This window comes from Centruroides vittatus, unplaced genomic scaffold (genome assembly GCF_030686945.1).
Source record: "Centruroides vittatus isolate TY-2023 unplaced genomic scaffold, ASM3068694v2 contig_747, whole genome shotgun sequence".
NCBI lineage: Eukaryota > Metazoa > Arthropoda > Arachnida > Scorpiones > Buthidae > Centruroides > Centruroides vittatus.
Window position 1 is genome coordinate 785,430 of NW_027122483.1, and position 21,431 is coordinate 806,860.

General features: G+C 34.7%; 1 protein-coding gene across 2 annotated transcripts; it reads right to left on the bottom strand.

The window, feature by feature from the left end:
- Window positions 1-2,329: 2,329 nt before the first annotated feature.
- LOC136981172 (patched domain-containing protein 3-like) lies at window positions 2,330-18,363 on the bottom strand. Of its 2 annotated transcripts, none has more exons than XM_067277452.1 (4): window positions 18,285-18,363; window positions 7,178-8,197; window positions 6,791-7,105; window positions 2,330-3,705 (listed from the first exon to the last, which is right to left on the bottom strand). In XM_067277452.1, exons 2-4 carry the CDS (start codon window positions 7,236-7,238, stop codon window positions 2,456-2,458), a joined length of 1,626 nt encoding a protein of 541 aa, XP_067133553.1. In that variant the 5' UTR covers window positions 7,239-8,197; window positions 18,285-18,363; the 3' UTR covers window positions 2,330-2,455. The 2 variants fall into 2 exon arrangements, with proteins under 2 accessions (XP_067133553.1, XP_067133554.1); XM_067277453.1 differs by lacking the exon at window positions 18,285-18,363 and adding an exon at window positions 13,062-13,136.
- Window positions 18,364-21,431: the final 3,068 nt, after the last annotated feature.

The following is a 21,431-nucleotide window of genomic DNA, read 5'->3' on the forward strand; positions in this document are numbered from 1 at the left end:
CTTGTTTGTATATTAATTTTATAATAATTTTGTAGACAATGATCTAAACCTTAAAACATTTTGAAATAATTTATTTTATTACCAGTTAACATTCAGAATTTATAAAGAATTGTACAGTTGAAAAAATCACCTTATCTGGACATACCTCATTTGAAAAAGTGAATTCTAAAATTTAGCTACAAAAATGTTTCCAAATCTTCAAAATTATTTTCTAAATCTACATATATAATACATATTATATAATATACTGTATATATAAAGTGCAAAGAAAAAAATATATATTTATATATATAATAATTTCCAATAGCCCCTCCTCTCTCACCAATAAATATTTTCCTCCCTTATGCAATTTTACCTGGGAATTTCAGACTTAAGTATGAGCACGCCGAAATTTGCTGCAGTCTGACGCATTGTACCATTCTAAACGAGCTCGACTTTGTGATTGATCTGTCATTCATTTGACCAAGACCAATCAAAACAAAGCTTACAGCCTTTACCACAAAATATGAAAAGATGGATCACGATATTTTTCCCCATAACACGTGTGGAAGTAAGAGACTGTAAAATTTACTTATGGGCAAAGGGCTACAAAAGAGAAAAACATTAAACAATGAGTAACAATGAGAAACAATCCAGTAAGGTGTTTCATTCATTTTCAACTGGGAGCTTTGGCAAAGAGGGTGTAGGTCAGATCATAATTCTTGAAGTGGCAAAACTGTAGTTCTGTACGACAGTAGTTACGAAATTCGGCACAGTGAAATTCATTGTGTGTGTTGATGGCCAGAGATAACTAAATTAGAAAGAAAGGTTTGTCAATTTAAAAATGAATTATAAAACTAACCCTTAAATTACATACCTTATTTGCCAAAATGGTCATAATGAATTTTCCTGGATAAAAAGTACGCAGTAATCGAGAAATCAATTCATGATAAGATTCAATTAACATTAAGCTAATTATACAATAATGCCCCTTGTTCAGGATTTATCTTTTGTTGGACTATCACAACCATCAGAAGATTTCTTTCTTGGAATCAGAGACAAGCCGCCATTTTGGAACCATAGGTAACATTAACCCATTTTTATTTTGGTGACTGACACTTCTTAAATTTGGATTTTATTTTTTATTTATTTTTTTAATTTTTTTTTTTGTATTTTCTCACAATCCATCCTGCTAAATATTGTAATCATCATTTTTTTAATTCTACATTTTCCTGAGATATCTGACATAAATCATCATCATTTACATTGCGTGAATTTTCAGATATTCCTTGTTCTTTAAAACTAGACATATCCGAAACTTCTTGCAGTAAATCTGCCTCTTCAAACATTTCATTTATTAAATAATTTTCAACTATCTGATCTTCTGTGTTTAATTTATTTTGCAATATTCCTGGTGATTTGCCTAAAATTATCATTCTTAACTCTATATATTACTTCGAGTGGATTAGGGTGATCATATAAACCACCTCTAGTTCGAATCTGTAAAAATAGATTTTCTAAAGAATCCTGACTTACTTTACATGTTAAGATATAATGGTATTTAGGTCAAAAAATAAATCTTTAATAGATTTAATAGATATAAGCATTCCTTTTTGAAATGTTTGAAGTGATTGTTTAGATACACATCTCATACTTTCAATTATTCTGTAAGTATTATCAAGTATATTATTTTGTTCAGTTATGTTAATGCCATAAGCACATTTGGAGGGATAATCAATTTTGTAATGAAAATTGGGTGTTGAACTATTCGTAACATCAAACCATGCATTAATTGATAATATAAATTCAGAAGCTGCTAAGGCATTTTCAGTTATAATATATATTTTAATAGCAATAGCTGTAGAATTAGAAAATAATTCACAAGCTAATCTAACATTTTGTCGTTGAAATTTTTGACACGTAATATGCTCTTCTTTTAATTTATGGCAAACTTTTATTTCATTGGAATCTATTTGAAGTAACTGTTATAATGAGTCTTTGTTTATTAATGTATGATCTGAAGTTAAAAAACCCGTATCTAAAAACCAATTTCTAATGAGTTTTAACAAATTATGTGCATCTGGAAAATAGTATATATTATTTCCATTAGATGGATGTATAAATTTAGTATTGAATATATTTATCCCTAATTCCTTGCATAATTCTTTATTTTGTCCACCGCAGTTACTAGCAACAAAAACAACAGTATATCCTGCATCAAAAAGTTTTGAAATAACAGTAAATAAAAGTTTTTTTTTTCGTTTTTTAACATCAAAATCCATGTAAACTGGTTGTTTCCATGATGCAAAAGTGGTGCGATAAGTCCTTAAAATTTATAGAAAATTACATATAGATATTAATAATATTTATTACAATACAAAACAAAAAACAAATAATTATAATATTTAAAGACATGTTAATCGTGTTGAAAAAATAAATTTTTCGTTCTTTCCATTCAATTATATTTAACACAATTCTACTTGTTTTGCGATGGGCGTTTTCGTACGAAAACATAATCAAAATTTTCATTTCGATTAGCCAATGGCATCAACGAAAGAACCACCGGAGTGAACACCATGGCATGGAATGCCGTTTCCAACGTCATTAAAATTACAATCTTTATGAGAACCAGAAAGAAGTACATTTCCTTGTATAGAAATAATATTCCAAAAGTAGTCGATAAAGTACCTTGCAATATAGGATAACCTAAATGATAAAGCGAATCTCTCAACTTCTCGTTTGGATCTTTCAAACTCGACCGAACAAATGCGTAAGAGATATGGGCGGGATAATTTATGCAAAATCCTACGCACAGAATCAAACTCATCATGGAAACGACGTCTACGTTCACATCCCATAAACTCATCAATCCCAGAGTTTCCGTTATGGTGGAGACGACAGAAATCGCCACTAGAAACGCGCAGATCACATTTGGTATAAACAGGAAAAACACAACAAGTATTAGTACCGATGTAACCCAAAACATCTGCATTACAATGTCCATGATAATTATTCCCTGTTCTATTAAAATCGATGCCGGACTATGCACTAAAACAGTGAATGGTGCCGCTTCTGCAATCTTCCACATGTCATCAAGAAATTTTATTTCCATTTCTCTGCCAGATAAATCTTTTGCTGTAACAAATAATCGGCTGCATATTATGTCAGACTTATCTTCGTTGAAGACGATATCCGAAGAGAATTCGTCGGCGCCTTTAAATTTCAAGAATACTTTACGCAATCCTTCCAAAAAATCTTGTTTGGCCGACATGTTGTAACCTGCCAACGAATATTTAGCAACGGGATGCTCCTGGAATTCTTTGTAATATTTCAACCAGGAAATGGTTAAACGTTCGTCAGTAATATAAGGATGAGATTGGAATCTCTTGATAAGTGACTCTATATTTTGCTGTACTGCAATGTCAGAGTAATCCAAAGTTTCATTAATGATTATATGAACGGGATATACGTATTCATCAAAATTATTATACAGAACGTTAGTGGCTTGTGTGATGGGAGAATCTTCAGGAAATAAATTCTGCCAATCTATTCCTTGTCTAATTGAAAAACAACCGTAAATTCCAAGACCCAAATTTGCAAAATATAAAATTATGACAATGACTTTTGTAATTGGAAAGGAAAGAATATTTCCGAACTGATTCTTGAATATTTTCATAAAAAATTCTTCCTGCGATTCACTCGATTCCAAGGAATTATGTTCAGGTTCTGCAAAAGAGAAAAATTCATACTTTTAACTTATTAAATATTAAATGTTTTTAGTATAAACATATTTACAAACATTGTGATAGATACAAAAATCACTTTATTCCTAATAGGTTGATTTTTCACACAGCTGGTCCAAGTTAAGTGACACAAGACTTTATTGCATTAAACTTTTAAAGCTAATCTTTACATCAAATGCATTTCGGGCTAATATAACTTTGTATCCTATCTTCAGTGCTATTACGAACAAGGGGGGAAAAATAACAAGCCATGACATTATTGTGATAAGTCGTAATATTTTACATAACACAATTTGCATGTGATTGTTATTCTGAATACCTCCATAACATCTGTATAAAAAAAAATTGTAAATACTAAAACAATTGTCATAATAAAGTAAGATTGAATTTTGGCTTATTTAACAATTGTCCATATGAATTGTACATGTACGGTTTAATTTTGTGAATTTTAATATTTAAGGTTTTAAAATTGTACAATGTGTAATCATATGATGCCGTAATGGTTTGCTGTATTTATACTGAAAATTTGTTGAAAAATGTATTTTGGAGTTTCAAATTATTTCGACGTTCTCACGCTTGTAAGTAAATATGCAAATTGTGTTATGTAAAATATTATTGCTTATCACAATAATGTCGTGACTTACTTTATCCCTTGATTTTAATATCACTGAAGAGGAGCTATAAACTTATAATAGCCCGAAATGCATTTGATGTAAAGATAAGCTTTAAAAATTTAACGCAATAAAGCAGTGGTTCCTAAACTTTTTTGATTCTCAGCGCCCTTGCTAAATTCAGATTTTCCCAAGGGAGCCCTATGTCAAATTCTAACAAGTACAATTTGCGAAATAGCGAAATAGCTAATATCTTTTTAATTAAACACTTAGGATGTTAAGTAAAAAATAAATAAAGCACGTATTTAAGGTAACAAAAAATATAATTGAACAAATTCAATTAGTTATAATTACTGGGATGGATGAGCCTGTTGATCACCGCACATTTTCTCAAACGTTGGAATCAAACTGGACACAGCCACCTTCATTTCCTTCTCCACATTGATTTTCGTCTAATGCTTAGTTTTTATCACAGCGACAAACTAAGCTTTGCACAAATAAGAAGTTGCAAATGGAATTATGAGCTGTACCATACCAGAAGGTATATTCATCTTTTATTGATATCCAATGTTCAGTTAATTTCATGATGCTAAATTTTCTTTTCAACGTATTATCTCGAAACAACTCAATAAGATTCTCTTCTTCTGCAACGATAAATTCAGATGGAACACTGGCATTAAATGAAGCAATCGCGAAGTGCTGTAGTACAACAAAGACGTGTGCTCGTATCCCACAACCTCACACAGTTTTTTAAAAAATCTTGCCCTTAACGGCCGTTTTTATAAAGTTTACTACATGTACTACATATTCTGGTTTAATGCAGGACTGAGATCTTTTCAAGCAAGTGCTTCCGTGTGAATAACGCAATGAGTTCAAAGTGCATCAGGGTCTGTGCTTCGAAAAATTGCTTGCAATCCTCCATAACATCCGGACATAAAATGAACACCATCAGTAAAGGTACCAATGTATTTGGTCCACTCCAAATTATTTTCGGAAATAAAAATATCAAGGATCTCGAACAAGTCGTGAGCCTTAGCAACCGCAGTGATACTCTTACAAAAAAGATCTTCTACAATGTTATTACTACCTATAAACTATAGCAAATCAAGATAGCATCATTATTAATTATTGTCTGTAGCTTCATCAAACTGCAACCGAAATTCCTTCCATTTTATTTTTTCAATTAAATGAACATTGGAGGTCCATGCTGTGTGCTGTATTCTGCGATTGATGGTGTTATTGGACAAAGGCACTACCCAGCAGACTCACTGATCATAATGTTCACCATATCTACAGCAGCCCGTAGAATGAGTTTTTCTGAGATGGTATGAGGCTTTTTACATTTTGCGATTGTATGTGCCACCTTTATTATTGAGTTAACGATTCGCATCAGGTCTGCTAAATATCGTATTTTATCACATTGAATTGAAATTGGATGTAAAATTATGAAAATTCATAATATTTCGCGGCGCCCCTGTGAGGAAGCGGCGGCGCACAATTTGGGAACCGCTGAAATAAAGACTGGTGTCACTTAACTTGGACTATTTGAGTGAAAAATCAACATGTTAGGATTAAAGTGATTTTCAAATCTATCAACATTATACAGCATCCATACCACGTAGAATAAAACAATGTGATGTTGAAGATGTATTTCTCGATGATAAAATTCGGAAAATATATTAATGAATGCATTGTGAATATTTTTTTAGTTCCGGTGTCGAAAAAATTAATTACAATTATGTCCACTATATTTAACTCCATAAAGAAACGCCTCACAGCATATAACATGGAGGAATTCGTTCTCAAGACGGCCAGAAGGCAAGTAACGACATTATGGACAACACTAAACAGCATTTCTTTGGATATCGTTCTTACCTCTTATCGCATAGAATATTTTAACACAACAAATGACGTTTGGATATGTTTGTAAACCCATGATTTCTCGTAGCCCCATAGCCAAAACAGCAAGGTCTGAAAAACTCGGTGGCCATTAATTCTGAAACTATCGGCTTATCACACGATTATTTCTAAACGAAGACAATAACAGTTGTTTCACAGGAGGAGCAACATAGAGTGGTGTCGATCCTATATGAATGTCACAACATTCAATCCCCCCAAGAAAGCGTAGCAACTGATCAGTGATAGTGATAGTTTCAAAAGAATACACCTCCGGGACGTCATTCGTGTTGAAGCATCACCTGATGGACATAATTCGAACTAATTTTGAAACTGCTGGAAACTCCTCGATTGTATGCATTTTAATGTTAATCTCGTTACCAAGTGTCAAAAATTGATTTTTGAAATGTTTACTGACTTTTAGAACAACCTATATAATATTCATAGTTTAAATTTTACATACACTGTATAACAAAAATGTATAATACATAAAAACCTAATAAAAATGCATTAAATTTAGAACATTTCATATTCATTTACAAAAATATGACTTATTCTTACCAAATAATCGAAGTGTAATCGGATGAAGGCCTTTCTGTTCTCGATATCCACTAATCGCCACGCAACCACCGAAAAATGTTATCTGAAAAACGTAAGTGAAGAATATGCAAGTCGCTGAATAATAACAGAATATTCTCACAAGGGGAAACGAAGTCGTCATTCCTATGCAATACGCCAGGAAATTGGTGAGTGACGTCAGAGTGATAGAAACTGCTGCTTCTCTGTACGTATTACGCAGACGATTTACCACGTTATCGTTGGGATCGGTAATTCTCCAACAGGCGATCAGAACAAATGCATCATCGATCTCCGTTACTGTGAAACAAAAACAATTATAACGAATGCCAATGTGTATTTATAAACTACTTACAAATAAAGAATACCTACCAATTACTAAGAACGGAATACAAATATTCCAATACGTGTTTTTCGTGCCGCAGAATCCCATTAATCCAAAGGATGCACTTATTGCCAGGCCAGCTGATACGACACTCGCGAACACCTAACCAAGGTTTGCTTCTTACTAACTTTACACTCATGTATGTGGTCATGGAGAAAACAGAGATAAAAATGACCACCGCAGCAATCATTGGTCGTAGATTTGAAAACAAAATTTTAGCATACTCTACAACAGACCATAAAGGATTAATGAAGACATTAATGTGCTGAAAGCGACTATTTCCTATTTCGTCATAAACTGTTTTAGTCCATTGTTCGATCCATTTCTGCTTCCATTTCATTGTGGTATCTAATGGATAGAATAATCTGATGGCTTTTACACTTTCGACATATCCTTGTCGATCAGTTTTCACACCTCCCAAGTTTAACATATAAACATTGTAAGATAAGGTCAATCTGTCTATCTCTACAGGATATTTTATTTTCTTTTTTCTTGTTAATAAATCATTTATATCCCACATTACAGCCGAAATAGGATTCTCGTAGCAGTTTCCGCGAACTATTCCACAAACATTGCGATATGCAATTGAAACGTCATCAACTACAACAGTGAGATTTTTAATAGTTTCATCTACTTTCTTAATTTCTTCGAGTACTTCCTTTACTAGCATGTCTCGCGTGTCTTTTCTTATAATATAAATTATAGCACTCCGGGGAAGATCGGCATATCTTAAGATATCATAGAATACAGAAGAATTGAAGGGAAACATTTTTTCCACGAAGAGTTTTGTTCTAAGAGTTTTTCCTTTATCAGCAACAACAAAATCATCGATATCTTCCATTGCTGATAATCTGAATATCCCAATTGAAAGAGAAAACGAAAGCAATAAAGGTAAAACTATAAAGTAAACTGGTCGACGTGCAATAATTTCTCCTAGGTTCTGGAAAATCCGGGTTAATATACATTTAATACAATCGACTTTCATGCTTGAAAGATGTTCTGTTCCGCTGAAAAAACGTAAATATATTGAATATAATGACAATGAGAGTTACTTTGTAACATATTTAAAAGTTATTATGAATATGACAAAGCTATTACACAGTACTGCTACATTAAATTTACGTTTTGAAATTAATTACTAATTGTCAAAAGCATTCGTAAAACAGTATATCTTATAATCGAGATGGGATGATGATGATGATGATAATGATGATAATAATAATAATAATAATAATAATAATAATAATAATAATAATATAATAGCATAGACACCATTAAGCAATCGTGGGCTCGAAAGGCACTCCATGGCAGGCATCCTTACGATCTGGCCCAGGATTTTGTTGACAAAACTGCGTCAAACAGCTGGTTAGCTCGGGGATGCCTCTTTGGGGAGACGGAAGGATTCATGATTGCCATACAGGATCAGGTCATAAATACTAAAAACTACAGAAAACACATACTCAAAGATGCAACACTCACAAATGACACTTGCAGAAAATGTCACATTATGCCAGAAACTATACAACACATCACCTCTGGTTGCAAGCTCTTGGCACAGACAGATTATTTACACAGACATAATCAAGTAGCAAATATAATACACCAAGAGCTTGCAAAGAAACACAAATTAGTAGACATCCACAAACCATACTACAAATACATTCCACAGACAGTATTGGAAAACAACACGCACAAAATGTACTACGACAGAGCCATAATCACAGATAAAACAATTTACCACAACAGACCAGACATCACACTCATTGACAAACAGAATAAAATCACATACATTATAGACATATCCATTCCAAACACTCACAATATACAAAACGCATGCACTGAAAAAATTAGCAAGTACACAGAACTCGCCCAGGAAATAAGGCATCTGTGGAGGATGGATAGGGTGCTTATTGTACCTGTTGTTCTCTCTTCTACAGGTGTCATACCACACACACTACACAAAAGCCTGGGCACATTACAATTGAATAGAAACACATACATCACACTACAGAAGGCCACTATATTGAATACATGTCATATTGTGAGAAAATTCCTGAATACAGACACACACACTAATACACTTCTTTAATTTCTGTTTTGGTTACTATGCCTTGACTTTGGTCCGGCATAGTACACAGCCACCGGTGTTAACCGAGTATATCTCACTTAACCCAACATAATAATAATAATAACTCTCCCGTGGTCACCACCTGGTCGTGGTGGGAGAGCCCAGTAATTTTACTGATCCATAGGGCAATGCAGGCTGGAGCATAAGCTCCTGGTAGGGACACCCATGCCAGTAAGGTCTATGGGGAGAAATGAAGCTAAGAGTGACCACACCCACATTCTGTGGAGATATTTATTATGGTAATAACTAGATCAAAGTGTGATACCGGCTCGGACGTCGCCCGGGTTAACAAGGTCCGCGTTCGTGGGTTAGGCAGAGGCTCACGTTCGAAAAATAGGCCACAGTCTCCCTTGGTTACCGGTGGCGAAAGCAGCACCGGCCCAAGCATGGCTACTGCAATGCCCTCAACAGATGTGAGGAACAAACCCAGCCTTGGTGTTTCTGTGGCAATGCATCCACAGACCACAAAGGCTGGAAAACCACGCCAACGGATGAAATGGACAGTAGAAATGAACAAGTTTATCATCCGTAGTTACTACACCATCACAAAACTCGAAACAAACATGACAGCATACAGACAACAACTACACCATAGATTCACACAACAGTATCCTCACCTCACTGTCACTGAACAAAGGGTTGTTGATCAAAAAAGAACAATTATACACAACAACCTTATTCCACAAACAACACTTGAACTTATCAAACAACAGGTTGCTGATCAAATACATCAACAGACAGAAACATCTAACATTAATGAAGATCATGTAACCTGTCAGGATAATCCAGCAACAAGCATTGATAATAACACACATACAACAATTACCACTAATGATACTACAGACACTTCCTCATCCATCACTGATAACATAGACATGGATTTAGTTAATACACTCTCACATATATTTCAGGAAACACTCACTAAATATACAGGCACAGATCCCACACAACGACCACGAATACCAAAAATCAACACGTCAAAGGAAGTAGGAAAAACACTAAATTACGTAAACACTCACTTACTACCACACTACATTCATTCAATTTCTACACTCGCAGACATTCATACATTAGTTTATGCTGGAGCAGTCACAGTAGTGACACACCATGGGCTGAAAGTACAATCACAGACAAACACACAGAAAACAAAATTCTATCACAAGCCTGCCTGGCAGAGAAGAATAGAAATACAAATAAATGACATTAGACAGCAATTAGGCAAGCTGACACAATACGCTAAAAACAACATAACACCCAAATTAAGGAAACAGCTCAAAAACATTTTCAAGAAAATAAAAACACACACAAAACATGAACATCACAACACACACATTACAGAATACATTGATACACTAAAACAAAAACTTGCTGCCAAAGCACGTAGACTCAAACGATACAAAACATGTACACTACGAAAACAACAAAATAAATTATTTACAAACAATGAAAAACTCTTTTACAGACAAATTAATAACAAAGCAAACACTGATACACAGCACAGTGGCACACCAACAGAAGAAGAACTCACAACATATTGGTCTTCTCTTTGGTCCAGTGCTGTCACGCATAATGCTGATGCAGGCTGGATCGAGGAGGAGAACAGAAACTTGCACAACATACCAACTATGCCCTGTGTTGAAATAAACATACATGATTTCCAATACACTGTTAACAGAACACACAACTGGAAGACACCTGGTGTAGACAACATTCACAATTTCTGGTACAAAAAGTTCACATCACTGCACCAGGAACTAGCTAAACATCTAACACACATCATCATCAATCCACAAGACATGCCAAATTTTCTTACTCAGGGCATCACCTACATGAAACCTAAAAACAACAATACCACAGACCCCACACAATACAGACCAATTACATGTCTTCCAACACTCTACAAATTATTGACATAATCCTGTATCGCAAACAAAATATACAAACTTGTCGAAGAACACGACATTCTTACAGAACAACAAAAAGGTTGCCGTAGAAACAAACCACAGGGGATGCAAAGAACATTTACTCATAGATTCAGTCATTCTACGGCAAGCACACAAACAACACAGAAACATACACATGGCATATATAGACTACAGAAAAGCATTCGACAGTGTTCCACACAGTTGGCTGCTACATATTCTACACATGTACAAAATACATCCATCACTCATTGCATTCTTTCAAAACACTATGCAGCACTGGAGAACAACACTACATCTCAGGGTTCATAACACTTCCATACAAACAAACCAAATCTTTATTAGGCAGAATTTTTCAAGGAGATTCCTTGAGTCCTCTCTGGTTCTGCCCAGCCTTGAACCCATTATTCAACATGTTAAACAACACGCAATATGGTTACAATATCAGACATGAAAAAACAACACAGTTTACACTGTCACATCAGACAGTGTAAACTGTGTTTTTTGTACATGGGCGACTGTACTGTACATGCACGACATAAAACTTTATGCATCCACACAAAAACAACTTCATCAACTCCTACAAATCACACATTCATACACCAAGGACATACAAATGGAGTTTGACCTAGATAAATGCAAAACACTTCACATAGAAAAAGGAATCCTGGAGAAAGACGATTTTGCACTTGGAAATGGGGACATTATTGGATCCATGGAAGAGGGCGAGTTCTACAAGTATTTAGAATTCCAACAGGCCAAACTAACAGAACATGCACAAATAAAGCAAAGATTAATTAAAGAATATCTAAGTAGATTAAATGCTATTCTCAGAATAGAGTTAAATACAAAACACGCAGTTAAAGCAATAAATACGTATGTCATCCCAGTACTCACATATTCTTTTGGAGTTATACATTGGACTCACACAGATCTCGAGTAACTCCAAAGGAAAACAAGAACAACACTCACTAAGCATAAACAACATCATCCTAAATCCGCCATGGAAAGACTAACCCTTCCACGTAAAGATGGTGGACGTGGCCTGATTGACATAGTTAACCTTCACTACAAACAAATACAGACACTGCGAGAGTTTTTCTACAAAAAACAAAAAACATCACAATTACATAAAGCAGTAACTCTAGCAGACTCGAATAACACACCATTAAATTTACACTCACAACATATGAACACGATACAACACATAAAAAGCATAGACACCGTTAAGCAATCGTGGGCTCAAAAGGCACTCCATGGCAGGCATCCTTATGATCTGGCCCAGGATTTTGTTGACAAAACTGCGCCAAACAGCTGGTTAGCTCGAGGATGCCTCTTTGGGGAGACGGAAGGATTCATGATTACCATACAGGATCAGGTCATAAATACTAAAAACTACAGAAAACACATATTCAAAGATACAACACTCACAAATGACACGTGCAGAAAATGTCACATCGTGCCAGAAACTATACAACACATCACTTCCGATTGCAAGCTCTTGGCACAGACGGATTATTTACATAAACATAATCAAGTAGCAAATATAATACATGAAGAGCTTGCAAAGAAACACAAATTATTAGACATCCACGAACCATACTACAAATACATTCCACAGACAGTATTGGAAAACAACACGCACAAAATGTACTACGACAAAGCCATAATCACAGATAAAACAATTTACCACAACAGACCAGACACCACACTCATCGACAAACACAATAAAATCACATACATTATAGACATATCCATTCCAAACACTCACAATGTACAAAACATATGCACTGAAAAAATTAGCAAATACACAGAACTCACCCAGGAAATAAGGCATCAGTGAAGGATGGATAGGGTGCTTATTGTACCTGTTGTTCTCTCCTCTACAGGTGTGATACCACACCAGTGGCGTGCCGTGACATTTGATGACAGGGAAGCTGTGTTTCTGTAAGAAGCCGACTTCCAGGGGCAATCAGTTAATTGCGCGTCAGTGATGGTCTAGGGCAGTGGTTCTTAACCTTTTTATACTCGCGGCCCACCAAATATTTCATAATTTTTTTGTGACCCCCATTTTTTAATAATAATTTATATTTGATAATTTGATAATTTATCTATAATAAATTGATTTTTTTATTATTGCTTTATTTTTTATATAATAAATGTAAATCATAACTTTATTATTTCATTATCTATTTAAATAACATTCAAACTTCACAATTAAACACGAAAACTCATTAATTTTTAACAGAAAATAAAATAAGAAACATGTCGATAAATCGATCCAATGTCGATGCTAAAACTAAACTAAAACTAAAACGCCCACTTGTCGTAAGGATTTTGTATAACTTTTGCAAAAATATTTAAATTTTCAAAGCCTACTATTTTTCCTAATTATTTTTAAAATTCCAAGCATTAATAGTTTCTTAAAATTGCTTTGGAATAAAAGAAGTAAATACTGCGGTGTAAGTAGCATATTTACATTTATTTCTTCTGTACTAACAAAGTTGTATGTAGGAAGAAATACAAAATAAATAAATAAAAACTAAATAGGAAAACTTTATCTTTCTTATTTCACTTTTCAATACGATATTCGGATTATACATCAATTTTCTTTTTATTATATTCTGAAGGAAATTTTGCATAATTTGGCGGCCCCCGGCAAACTTCTTATGGACCCCCAGGGGCCGCGGCCCCCCTGTTAAGAATCACTGGTCTAGGGTCCCTTCGTATTCATTTGTTCGATAAGCCAGTAAAAACTGTAGACTTCTCTAAATGTATTTTTAATATCACAATTACATTCCGAATCGCTAGCCACGATATAAGGACTAAAATTAAAAATAAATTATAAAACTTACTCGGTGAAATAAAATGTGCGGTGGATATACATACCTGGTACAATGTATTGTTCGATTGTATTAATATACTTATAAAGAAAATTATAATTAAAATATAGCTTTGTAAAGAAACGTACATAAAAATAACATAAAATATTCTTTACTTTTTAAATCTTAAAACAATCCACTTAGTCAAATATCTTGATACGAGAAGCTAATGGATGGAACTAGTGACGGTCCAGGTAGGTGTGTAGTGAGTGTGTGCGTGCCAAATCCCGAGGGTGCCGATACCGGTCAATGTCAAATGCCTCTTTTGTCGCATCACTAGTATACCTCAAAGGACGCCACAGGGCTGTTGTAAATTTTAAACGTTTCTCACCGTAGCTGTAAAAATCTAACTATGTTAAACTTAATAGTCATTCGTTTTCTAACTAATTCGTTTTAATACCAGGTGTACACGGAAATCAGTTTCCCACTGTACTGAGCGAGTGATTGGTTCTGTTAAGCTTTTGTTGAAGTAAAATTCTGGCTCTTTCAACAGGGTTTTATTTATGTCCCCATTCCCTAATCTCTTAATTATTTAGTCACTTCTTAAGTAGAAATAAGTCGAAACCAGTTACTTTGTACCTGAATATCTGTAGTCTTGGGAAAACAGTGGAAAGACAAATTTTTATGACAACGGATATATAAATCGTAAATTTAAGGAAAATAAATTCTAGAGCTTTTTTTTGTACCATTGTATGTACTGTACGTCTCATTCATTAAATTTGGTTGTAAATGATGCTGCCAAAGTAACAGTTAATTTTTAACACTGTACTAGAATTGTACACGTTTTTTCTGCATCCCCTTACAGATGGGACATACTAAATCGTAATATCACCGGTTTAACATCGAAATCCGTAAGTAATATAAGATGGGAGAGCGGAATAAACGCGGAATAAATATATCAAATATTTTAATGGAGTTTTTTTAAACTCCTGTCAACTATACAGAACTATCATAAAAACGTGCCAGTAAACTCCTATCGGTTGGGTTGTTATAAATCTAGTCTAGGGTGGGCAACCCTTTTTATAACACGGGCCAGAATAAATTTTACGTTTTTTTCCGCGCCGTAGTAGTTAATTGACGCCTTCTTGTGATTCGTAATTTTTTTAGTCTGCAAATATGAAATAAATAAATAAAAAGTTAATTACTACATTTATTTCTCTTATCGTTTTCGAAAATTACAAAGAATTGGAAAAATAACTATTAATTAGTTATTTTTCCAATTTAATAATCTATTAAAGATCTCGCGGGCCGGATAGAAACTTTTCGCGAGCCGTAGCTGGCCCGCGGGCCGGGGGTTGCCCGCCGTTGATCTAGTCTGCTCGTGATTCACATAATCGAGCGAGGGTGGCCGAATATCTAGCAGGCGGCTAACAGCCTACAACCGCTCCGGGATATAAAGTCGCGTACTCTTTACGCGTGTGTCGCTTCTACCAGCTAAACCGTGACGTTGGTGCTATGTAAAGCGCATGCGCCAATGCCTATAATCTGGCTGCTTGGAAGTTGACAGGCAGACGGATAACAGCCCACAACCGCTCCGGGATATAAAGCTGTACTCTTTACGAGTGTGTCGCTTCTACCAGCTAAACCGGGTGAGGTTGGTGCACTGTAAACCGCATGTGCTAATGCCTATATAATCTGGCTGATTGGAGACTGACCCGGTTTCGACATTCCTTCCGCCACCGAATTATTCGAATATACAATAGCAATCTTATCGTTTTTTTTTCACATGTAGTATAGAAATTTGTAAAAGATACATAATGCAGTTATAATAAAATATTAATTTTAATTAATTCAAAGTACGTTAAAATATGAAAATTTATATTTTATAAAATTCAAGGGAAGGTCATTGAAAGGTGGAATCGGCGCTTCCATCGCTTCCAATGACGGCACGCCACTGTACCACACACATTATACAAAAGCCTGGGAGCATTACAATTGAATAGAAATACATATAGCACACTTCGGAAGGCCACTATATTGAATACATGCTACATGTTAGGAAATTTCTGAATACAGACACTGACACTGACACACTTATTTAATTTTAGTTTTGTTTTGGTTGCCATGCTCTGACTCTTGTTCAACATAGTACACAGCCACCGGTGTCAACCGAGTATAACCCACTAAACACAGTAATAATAATAGTACACAAAATAAATTTTAAAAAGTATAGTACTGTAGTTGAAAGTTGAAATTTGGTATACAGTTAGGGTAAGTCATGAGAATGTACGGTAAGAAGAAATTTTTGGTAATCCTCGCGGGAGAGAGAGGGGGGTATTTCCTGAAGAACTTGGCTTTTACTGAACTGTATTAGATACGGGATTTTGCGTTTTTACAATAAATCTTACATATTTTTAGACCCATCGATAAATTTTCTCATTAGTCTCGGAAGAGAGGACCTAATTCTTGCACTCGATGAAAACGGATAAGATCGGCTATATATAGTAATCCAATATGAATTATTATAATTCTATTCCATTTTAAATTAAGTATTTTTGTACACTTTGCATTCCAGACACATAAATACATTAATTTAAATTTATTTTGTATACTAGTACTTTTTATATATTAACAGGACTTATTATACTGGAAAATAAGTGCATCCATATTTTCCAGTATAATAAGTCCTGTTAATATATAAAAAGTACTAGTACACAAAATAAATTTAAATTAAGATAGAAATGACACAAAGGCATAATAATTAAACACTAATTCATTATTGAAGAAAATATAATATTTATACTTTCCAAATTCTATAATCAATTATGTAATTTACTATACGTAACTTGTACCGAAGGAAAAGAAATAATTAATTTTAATTTATTCCAAAACGTGTCTTTACTACAAATGTCTATCTCGGTAGCGGTTTTAAACAGCAGAGGTGTCGTTTAAAAACCTTTCGAAAATCTGCTGTTCGATCTTTTATCGATCTCCCGGAATTGTTCGTCCTTTTTTAACCTCATGTTAATTTAGGTTTTTTGGCGTAAGAGCCATTTTTAGCCTCATCCCTGCGACTAGGACTATCTTTTTCTAAGCTACAGTGCGCCTCGATCCTGTTGACCGTAACCGAGGAAGACCCACTACGAATTATTTGTGAATTTAAGAAACTCTATCCTTGTAAATTAGTAAAAAAAATCTTTTAAAGTTCAGTACTAATTTCATGCCCATACACAATTTTCTCAACCCCTCAACCGTCCCGGCAATCGCATACAGTCGGCTAGCCTTAAAAAAATTTTGGAAAGAAGTCACTCGGTACTCGACTGAACAAAAGCGACCCTCTAGAACAAGTTTTCGATTAATAGTATATTTTCGTTTCGTCGTCGGTAAAAATTTTCATGATAAAAATAAAAGTATGAAAATGTTGCTGATACTTCTGATCAAGTTTGGCAAAAAGCTGAGAGGACAACGATAGTTATTAAAAATAACACGCCCTTTTACAATAAAATAAATATCAACGCGCCATACAGTACTTTTAATTGTGATTGTTAATTATTTATTGATTGGAAATAAATTAACGATTGCTTTAATAAACATATTTCTCTTAGTAACAGTAAAAAAGAATGATATACTTTCGCTAAATTCTGGAACGTATCTATGTTTTGCATTAGTCTTTTGTTTCGTATAGTACGAATTCGCATAACACGGCACTTCGGTGTTATACGAGGGATACCTGTATCTGTAATTTATGTCAAATAACAAGTTGCAATGTATCTAACTGTAATTAGATACATTGCAAAAATGTTTTTGTTTTTGAATATCTTTCACTCCGTATTTATCTAATGCAATATGATTCTTAATACGATTTAAGCTGTTCCTAATCTTTTTTGGTTGTGCCCGCGATCTCCAGCATACGGCGTTAAAATTTTAAAACATATTTCAAAAATTCTCGAGAACGGGAGTAGATAGAACCAAAGAGTTTTCTCCATTAAAATTCTACTTAATTTTCCTATTAATCTGCGGTTCGAAAGTTTGAATAACCACTTCGTTAATTTTCTACGAATTTTTAATTTCTAGGAAAGGAACAAATTCCTTTATTTCATTTATTCGAATAAACGTTATAACCGTCTTCGTTTGTTCCAAACAAACGTCAGATACTTTGGCACCGGTCTGGTCCCCTACCACGCGAAATTAACAAATTCATACTAAATTAAAGTGAGCTTACCTGAATACTGTTTAATGTAAATGGAACATCATTCGTGCACGAATTTTATTTTATACCTCATATCGAAGCATATATGTATATTGCGTGTATATGCGATGGCGTGCAGAATAATTCAGTAAAACTTGTTTTAAAGATTAAAATCAATGGCTTCTTTTTTAACAAACAACTTCTTTTATTTGCCAATAAATTTCAAGAATTAATTGGCCTTCAGGCTATAGAAAGTAAAAGTTAAAATCGACGATAACAGAAAAACGTTTGGGATATTACATCAGAAGAATTTTCACAATGTCTGATTATTTAACATAAAGTTTCTTCAATTTATGCGTAGAAATGCACTAAATTGTGACCTTGCCTCTTTTTTTTTCTTAATGGGCTCATTTCACTATTAATATTTTTAATTCTATATGTATATGATGTCTCTAAAAGAAACGAAGTCGAAGGCCTTGAAAGTGCTTCGAACGTCCCTGATTACGAATGTTCATATTAAGATTAGGATGTCGAAGTTTTCTAAAATGTAATCTTATGTTGATCTTACACAATAAATCGATTAAACATAAATGTAGACAAACGTAAAATTTACAGGAAAACAGTTTCGTCTAGTTATTTTTAACGGTCATATATTAATTCACTAATTCACAAGTAGCATTGTTTCTAGTAAAAAAAAATGAAGCAATGAGTTGCTTAATTTTCCCGGAAACATTTCAAATTCTGGTAGCGCTATCTGTTATGATATTTTATTTTAAAAGCTTGGTTACCCATGATTCCAAGATGGCGGCTCGTCTCTGATTCCAGCAAATAGAAGAAAGGAAACACCGGGGACACGTTCTAACCTAACCTAATCTATTCTAATAAATTACCATAATTATATCAACAAAATTATTAGAACAGGTTAGGTTAGGTTAGAACGTGCGTTCCTACTGTTTCCTTGCTGGAATCAGACGAGCCGCCATTTTGGAACCAATAGGTAACATTAACCAAAAGCTTTATTTAATTATAATATAACGGCAAAAAGCTCTATTTTGGAGTAGGGATAAGTTTTATTTTAAAAAATATTAAAAAATTGTAGATGATAGTAACGAGTAAAATCGTCATTAAGTTCGACCCTAATCGAATAACAACCCTTTCTCTACCTCGTCGACCTTTAAATTAGAAATTAAAATATTTCTATTTTAAAGGTCGACGAGATAAATCGATTTTAATAGACTAAAATTTCATCGGATCGCTAGACAAGTTGCTGTCTGCATTACATTTTTAAGGTGTACAGGTATACCTCACCTTACGTCGGTAATTGGTTCCAGGAGAGGCGACGTAAGTCGAATTTACTTGTCTCTGAATTTACTTGTCACGAAGCTAAACCACAAATTACCATTCCCAGTTCTGTATTTATAAATGCATTTTTAATAATATATGGTTAATAAGAATCCATTTTAAGCTTACAAACAAATATATTTTAGTTTTTAATATAGTACAGACAAAAGTTATCTAAATTTACTAATACATGTACAGTACATGCTTGTGAACGTACAGTACAGTACATGTTTACAATTTAGTGATGTTTACAGTACATCGCGGACTCTTTATTTGTGAATGTGGTTTCTCTAAGACATTATAAAATAATATGATTTTTTTAAGGTTAAATAACAAATACAGTTACCAAAATTATTTTGCGATAGTAGAAAATAAACTAATTTATGTTAAATTTACCAATATCCAGTGGCGCTGACAACGACGCCAAACGGTAGATATTGGAACTACCGCGGAAAACGCCAATAACGAGCACTTAAAAACCAGTAAATAAGATGACAACACAGAAACACAGATGCTTTCGTGTTTCGTTCTCTAGGATTTATGATGGTTATATTAACATTTACTGTAAATGTACATATTTTAATATGATTCTATGTGCTTTTAACGCTTTTCTAGTGATATTACGACTTCAATATTTGTGGCGGACGGATGTAAAGACGAATAAAATGACTTAAACTTGATTTTTATTTTTCCATATACTTTTTTGACAAAGACGTATAATCCAGAACGACGTAACTCGAGGTATAACTGTACTCAGTGTCGCGGAAAGGGCAGACAAAGGAAGCAACGAACGGGCGTCAAAATTCGAAAGTTCTTACTTTGGCCAACTAATAAATTCATAGAAAATTGCCATTACTAGTAGGAACAAGTTAAATTATAATATATAATATCTATTATATTTGTGAAAATTCGAACCCACCGGAATTTAGCCGGTAATGATACATCCCTTTCCGCGCGAGTAGAAGGAAAAGGGATATGAGTCAAAAGATAGAAAAAATGAATCAGGAGGAACAAGAGTCGAAAAACGCGGGTTGGCGAACCTGAAACTCGTGACCGAGAGAATAAAAGGGCGACGACGGAGAAAAGGGGGGTCGGTTACGTTTATCTCTTAGCCTGTGCGCGTGCGGACCAAAACGTCGAGGGGAACCGCCGGAAATCCACGAAATCGTATCGACTGTGAAGAGCGACCCGGATCCCGAGGTATGACCCGAAGTTTTGTAAACTCTCCCTCCGCGAATCCGAACTCAGGCGACCGACGCTCGCCGTATCTGTAATCGACCAGTTAGCTTTAATAAATCTTTGTTATTGTTTTATCCGTTGTAATGTCCTTTATTCGAATGTCATCATCCGCCGCTCTACCGTCGAACCCATGCACTTCCTCCACTCGCATCCACTCGCGTAACGCGTAACTCCTCCGAACCGCCATCTTGACGTGGGCAGGTCTCACGGACCTGTTAGCCGACAAAAAGGGGGAACGAGAAATCGGCCACCTCCCGGCACCCACAAATTGGTTTTTCAGGAGTGGGGTTCGACTCCTTCGAAATATCGATAGAGCGGAAAGGATCATATTCGAATAAAAGGGACCATTCCAGTCGAAGTAGGGACCTAAGTCATAGAACTACTTCCGATACTGTTCCTAGTCTGTCTTCCTAAGCTAATTAAACCTATCGCAAAAAAAATGGAGGGCAATCCACAACCCGCGGTAGGGCCAGCTCAAGCGAATCCGAATCCAAACCCCCTCACCCTAGGAGGGTTGGGCGGAATCATTCCACTCCTGCCCGTATTTTCCGGAGAAACGGGAGGTCTCCGAATTACGGATTTTTTTGACTCGTTAGCGGA

Excerpts from the sequence above, each read along its gene's own strand:
- LOC136981172 (XM_067277452.1), bottom strand. The coding sequence starts at position 7,238 with ATGGGATTCTGCGGCACGAAAAACACGTATTGGAATATTTGTATTCCG. Across the intron at positions 7,106-7,177 it reads TATTCCGTTCTTAGTAATTG|TAACGGAGATCGATGATGCA; the intron begins GTAGGTATTCTT and ends TTTGTTTCACAG. Across the intron at positions 3,706-6,790 it reads GATTACACTTCGATTATTTG|AACCTGAACATAATTCCTTG; the intron begins GTAAGAATAAGT and ends TCTCTTTTGCAG.